Source organism: Taurulus bubalis (genome assembly GCF_910589615.1).
Source record: "Taurulus bubalis genome assembly, chromosome: 13".
NCBI lineage: Eukaryota > Metazoa > Chordata > Actinopteri > Perciformes > Cottidae > Taurulus > Taurulus bubalis.
The window spans coordinates 19,845,525-19,852,496 of NC_136601.1; the positions used below are offsets into that span (position 1 = coordinate 19,845,525).

Here is a 6,972-nt window from a genome sequence, read left to right on the forward strand (position 1 = left end):
ATATATATATATATATATATATATATATATATGTATATATATGGTTTAATGAAGTTATAGTTTTTCTTTTCAGTGTCTATTTGCACCCGGATGGCATTAAGTTAGTAACACAGCAGCAGCAGCTTTCTGCCAAGATTAAGGAATAGTAAAAATAGAAGTACAACAACTCCTTGGTTTAGGAAACATATATATAACTTATATATATAAGTATAATATAAGTATAATATATATAAGTACGCTACATAAGCAGTGTGTGTGTGTGTGCGTGTGTGTGTGTGTCTGTGTGTGTGTGTGTGTGTGTGTGTGTGTGTGTGTGTCGGGTGCAAATAGCAATGCTGGCTACAGACACCCGGCTGCTTGTGTCGTCTGCACATTTTATTTTTTGAACTTTCATTTGTCACTGTTCTGTCAGGTTCCAGGAGGTGTGCATTAAAAGCACGTCTTTGTTCTCCACATTTGATTGTTTCACGGCTGTGTGCTCAAATAGATACATGAAAATGAACTCCCGTAATTGTGTGCCAGGAATCTGGACTCTTGTGCCATCTGCTGCTGAAAGAATGTGACGTGTCACAGGCTCCCTTCTGAGCACGGGGCGGGATGAAGACATGGGCAGAGGAACAGCTGACTGGCCGCTCCTGGCTGCTCCTGACACTGACACCTACTGGAATGGCTGCTTTGCAGAGGGGGAGAGTATAAAGAGCACACATACTTAGCATTTTTTTGGCTCTGCCCCTGATGTCTTGGTGCAAATCGAGGAGACAGGTGACAGCGGGGCATGTAGAGGCAAACTAACGGCCGTTCTCATTGGTTGTTTGGCTTGTTCGTCACAATGTGAGCTGTTGCGTCTGTTAAGTGGAGAATTATGCTCCTTAATGCCGCATAGAGAGACACAGAAGTCTCCATTTTATTTTAGTTGTGTATTCCGGACACACTCGGCAATCACCGACCGAGTGTCCCATTCGTATCACCTTTCTAATTATAACCCTGAGCCTGGACTCTCCAAGAATGGAAGTTCAGCCAGGCCCATCTGTGGCCTAAAATTAGCCCTCTACCCCCCAGAAAGGAGCTCTGGTCCCCCTCTATCTGTTAACACACACACACGCACACGCACGCACACACACACGCACGCACGCACCATACTGAGCTTTTCACAACTCACAGCTCCTGCGGAAGCATCACACACTCCTTGGAGGACTTTTTCTTCTTTCATCCACGTGACTTTTCATGGAGTTTTGAAAGTGTTTAACTTCTCTTTTCTTCGATTGTCTTTGAGAAAAAACACACCAGGGAACAACTAGTTGAGGTGAGTGTCTTGTCGCTGTTGAGGCCACTGAGCGAGTTATGTGCAGAGCTCCAGTGGAAACCAGTGAGTATGAAATGCACTCGTGTGTGTCTGTGATTTAAGCTGCGTCGCTGTGATTAGTCTGATGTGACGTAGCTGTGTCATGTAAACAAACTGCATCGTCTGAATGGTCACGGAAAGAAGTCATTATTTTTCTTCCACGCAAGAATTCCATATGTTGAAAGGAGAATCACGCCTCACAAAAATAACCCAAGATGTCAGCTGTGCATTTGTGTTTGGACGTATTACCGTCACTCTCTGACATTTCCGCCGTCGCAGATGGAGGCGCTCTGACTCACAGCGGCCTGGGGTTACGTCATGGTTCTGGGCCAAGCTGTCAACATGAGTTTGATGGACATTTCAAAGATCTTCTCCCTGCTGCAGCCGAAGGAGGAGGACGAGGACAGCGAGCAGTGTCAGGCCTTGAACAACGCCGTGGGCGCCGACGACGTGACTCTGCTCTCTGAGCTTCTGTCTCAGGAGAGTTACAGGAGGTCTGTCAATGCTCGGAGCGGGTGGGGGGTCCCGGTAACCCCCTTGCGCAGCGCCGCTGCCCTGGGACACCTGAGGTGCTTGGAGCTGCTGTTGGAGCACGGCGCAGAGGTGAGCTACGGAGAGAGCGTTTTGTTGTAGCTGGCAGGTGAAGATGGTGAGGATGGATCTTCGATGGTGGGTGTGGAGGAGGCGGGTGGGACAGCATGTGACCGCTGGTGGGTGTGATGGACATACGTTTCCTAATTAGTAACCCAAAGTATGTATTGCATCACACATTTCATTTAAAAAGCCCCAAAAGGTTCTTAGATAACTCCTGCAGGTCTTTTTCACCTCTCAAAAATGAAGAGTACACATTTAGATTCAATTAGATGCATTAAAGCTGCACTTATCAATATTTTTAAATGAACAATGGACCAAATGGTTAAGTGTAATATGAAAGAGGTCACTGGCAGTGACAAGCCTACACAACCTTTTTACCCCACCAGTTTTGTTTTGCATCAATAAGGTTGTTTCCAGAAGCAGCAGGCAGCTGTTTCCCACTATTTCCTATACCGGACCAGCACAAAACAGCAAATTGACAATGTTAGGGATTACTTCAGGATATAGTGGATCATTTAGCTGCTAATAAGCAGGATATTTCCCTCCGGAGTTGGTGGAGATCGAAACAGTGTTAAAATGAGAATGAATATTGGATTTCAAGTCCTTAGACAAATAAATAAATAAATACAAATTGAGAGGCGAGGATACGTCAATGCCGTGTCGGATAATACAGCTGTAATGATACATATCGACGGTGTTGGATCACCAAATCACAATTTGTCGGAGCCTGCTTCTCACCGTCACAACATGTCGGTGCTGCTGCTGCGTTTGACTCCAGATCGACAGCCTGGACGTGAAGGCCCAGACGCCTCTGTTCACAGCCGTCAGCGGGAAACACCTGGACTGCGTGGTCGCCCTGCTGAAGGCCGGAGCCGATCCCAACGGCAGCCAGTACAACAACTGCTCGCCGGTGCTGACCGCGGCCCGCGAGGGCGACGTGGCCGTGCTGCGGGAGCTGCTGCGCTTCGGAGCCGAGGTGGACGCCAAGCCCAGGGTCCCCGAGTGGGCCTCCAACGCCACGGCCTGCAGAGGGGCCCTCTACATCTCGGCCGTGTACGGACACCTGGGCGGCTTCAAGCTGCTCCTTCTCCACGGGGCCAACCCCGACTACAACTGCACGGACGAGAAGGTGCTGGCCCGGATCAAGCAGCCAAAGACCGTCCTGGAGGTGTGTCTGCGGTACGGCTGCGGGGTGGAGTACATCCAGCTGCTCGTCGACTTCGGGGCAGACGTGTTTCTGCCCACGCTGATCATCGACAAGACGACGAAGCAGAACGAAGCGCTGGTCCTGCTGCTCAAAGAGAGAGGTGAGACACCGGTCCCAGGTTTGGTTCTGCATGCACCGAAGTGTCAAAGTGTTGATCCGACTTTGTTTGTCTCTCTCTCTCTGCTACAGTTTGTCCCAAAACACTGATGTCTCAGACTCGGCTGGCCATTCGAAGATACCTCCCCTTCGCCGATAAAGAGCCCGCCATCGACCGTTTGGACGTTCCTCTGATCCTGAGGAACTATCTGAAGCATGAAACCTCTGAACAAATATGATGCTCACTGTAGCATCAGAACATTTGGCCAGTGACATTTCGTTTTTATACCTCATTTTTGATGACTGGATGATTGATTTGTAGCTTTACCGACAAGTACAGAAGGTCACTGGACCGTCCCAGTGAGCGCTATAAAGTCTTGTTTTTATTATGTACGTATAAAGATTGAAATGTGTGCCTGTGAAATAGATAAATAGCTTTAGATGGAAATATTATTGAAGCTCTAAAAAGCTTACTGAAGTGTCTTTGTACAGACACAGAAAGATGAACATCCCAAAGGGCTCCATGTTGGGAGCTCTACCGTGTCCTTTATCAGTGTAACACCGAGGTTGACCACTAGAGACCACAGTACGACTGCTTATTGCGCTTGTCCAACGTTCATAGTCTCCTCTCACACCATGAAAGATTCATACATGGAGACACATCTGGACTCACGTGTACACAGACTGTCTGCATCTCACCAAAATGTGGACTCTAGTTATTTTTGTTTCTGGTTATAATTGTTTCTTTTCCCCCCTCCCCCGATAGCGTTATTATCTCATGTTCGCATGACCTTGAATCTTTCTTCTGTAACACATCCAAGGAGTGAATGCGTCAGCTTTTGGGAACGGGGACCTGCAAACAGGAAACGATGTCACACAACAGGAAACCCAGCACAATGCTCCCACTCACACATTGACGCCTCGACACGCAGTTATGTAGAGGTTTTATTTTCAACAAAAGTACAGCTATATCAGATATGGATTTATTTTTACAGCGAAGTACAACATATTCCCAGTGCTTCTGATTACATCAAAACATAGAATGTACATACAGTTGACATCTCCACTCTCCCATTCACAGTTTCTGGATTGAATAGGCATTATTTTTCAGGTTTTTCCATTTCTACAACAAATAATCAAACTCAAAAGGCCAGCAAGAAAGAAAATGACAAATGTTTGCATATGGTGACAAAGGATATGGATATTGTGAGTACATTTTTCTGTGTTAGGCAAAAAATTCAGACCTTAACTAGATGGTAATATACAATGAATCGATTCCAAACGTGGAATGTCAGTCTTCTGTTTACCTTGTTGTCATTGAACGCCACATCAGTATATGGCTCATTGAAGACTCCGTTTGTACCCTGACTATTCTGAAACGCCACTGCGAGGAGTTCCTGCTGAAGATGTCGCGATGCTGAATGTGAGCGGCTCACGCACAACCTGGACTAAAAAGAAACACACAAATCTGAGCAACCTTTGATGCATCCAACGGACAGTCTGCTAAGTTGGCTGTCTCGGCTTGATAACAGGAAATAGAAAGAAAAGAACAGAAATCTTCCACACGGACCGCTGTCCTCTCAGTTCTCAGCACAAGGTCAGAATGATAATTATATCAATTAAAAAGAATGTATACATCCTTTTGAACAATGTGGCCAAAATGGTTCTATTTAATACTGCATTCAATAAATACAAGTGAGGAATTAATTTGTACTGTCAAGTCATTGCACACTTTAAAGAATCATTTCTTAAGTAGAAACAAGAGCATGATATGAATCGCAATGAAGTACTATGTGTGTGTGTGTGTGTGTGTGTGTGTGTGTGCATGTGTGTGTGCGTCTTCAGGATTATGTGTATTTTTAGCTCATCCCGAGAGGTTTCGCATTTATTCAGCTCTTCTGCTTGACTACAAATCTATACACAAACACCCATGATCAGTGCTAACTCCTATTTGGTTCACTGTTGTCATAGAAAAATGATACCCGTTTTTCCTCAGCGAAATTAATAATAATGAATTCCCCAAAAAATAACCGGCAGTTTGGACCATGACAGTGCAGGTTGGAGTCAAAGAAAAGAGCAAATAAAGACTTCAGAATTAGTTTTCAGTTGGTGGCCAATATATCTGAGCCAAGAGAACGTCAGTGCCTTTCACTTCACCTCTCAACGGTTCAGTTTTTTGATTCAGCGCGAGGAAAGATGTGTCCCCTCTACGTACTAATAAATAAAAACAGACGCTACAGCCGGTAGTGTGTCGTGAGCAGGAGACCGGTGGACGGAGAAAATAACTCCCCTCAGTGAGATGACGTGGGTTCACAAATGAAATGGTTCCACGGTGTGGAAATAAAAATCCCATTGGAAGTTAAATGAAACTAAACAATCTGTCAAGAGTTGTCTAAAGTCTCATGCAAAATATTGGATGCCACGAGCATGCATTTACCTGTACTGAGGTCTACCGCACGCTAGAACTGGAACAACATTCGTCTCCAACGCAAAATACCAATATCCAAATATATGATCTGTTCTTTTTACATTATTTACAGTGTGTAGCTGATAAAGGTAAAATAGATGATTCTTCTTTTGATTCATAACTCACTGCTAATAATATACTTTAAAAAGTGAAACCTATCTCGACTAATGAAAATCTGCGTCCTACTATATATTCAAATGAAACCATCTTTCAGCATGGTAAATATAACAATTAATAAGGAACTCTATGTAGTTTCTAAACATCTGAAATTAGAATTAACCTCTTTTTGTGCAATAAAGTTACCGCTATGTACGTGTGGTATAATATAATAAGGTGTGTTTCAGTCAGACGGCACAGTATCTACTCATATGGAAAAGGCCTGACCTCTAAGTTTCTGTCCGAGTGGATCTCATGCACTGGGGAACGAGGAATTCCCATTGTGTATGAGAGAGAGAGAGAGAGAGAGAGAGAGAGAGAGAGAGAGAGAGAGAGAGAGAGAGAGAGAGAGAGAGAGAGATGCAAGTCCCACACTGAAGGGAAAATACATGACTAATTCAAATCTGCCTGTGAAACTGAATAGATAATCACTAGTGGAATGCTGGAAGGCACTGTTAGATAGCATCTCTCTTCTCCGCAGCAGAACGGGCCAGCAAGTGCGCATGATTGTGTGTGTGTGTGTGTGTGTGTGTTTGCCTGCATGCTTGTGTCTGTATGTTGGTGGCGTGGAGTAGGGGAATGGGGGGAGGAGGAGGGAGCTTGTAGGGTGGGGGGGGCGTAGCACGGGACCTGAGGTTATCATGGCCTGGGAACCATATCTTTTTGCTGTGCCAGACCAGGGGATTATCTTCCAAAACAATCTCACTGGGAGCCATCTCTACAGACACCAGCAGCCAACTCACGCATTTCTCAACCTTCTTTACTGAAACAAAAACATAAATTACACAACATACAAAGCAATTCTAAGGTCTCTCTCTTTTTTTCTTCTTCTCTCCAATAGGTTATAAGGCCTATAAGCAGGCAAACAAATGACATAGAACGATATATAACTCTTTCATATCACGTTGTAGTGAATACTGAAGATATATGATGATATATCACATTGCACAAGTTGTCATACTGTATATGTACTGTCCCATCAGGTGATATAATTCATATAATTCAACACAAAATGTACTTCTGTATCTGAGGTCAAAATAGGATCGCAAACCATGGACTCGTGTGCCACTTACATTCCAACTGTAGAAAAGAATATACCTTCATGGCGCG

General features: G+C 44.7%; 1 protein-coding gene across 1 annotated transcript; it reads left to right on the top strand.

The window, feature by feature from the left end:
• Nucleotides 1-1,660: 1,660 nt before the first annotated feature.
• On the top strand, nucleotides 1,661-5,201 carry LOC306745819 (ankyrin repeat and SOCS box protein 12-like; the record flags this gene model as incomplete). Its single annotated transcript, XM_079228667.1, has 3 exons — nucleotides 1,661-1,945; nucleotides 2,715-3,243; nucleotides 3,333-5,201. 3 exons carry the CDS (start codon nucleotides 1,661-1,663, stop codon nucleotides 3,476-3,478), a joined length of 960 nt encoding a protein of 319 aa, XP_079084793.1. The 3' UTR covers nucleotides 3,479-5,201.
• Between the last annotated feature and the right edge of the window lie 1,771 nt (nucleotides 5,202-6,972).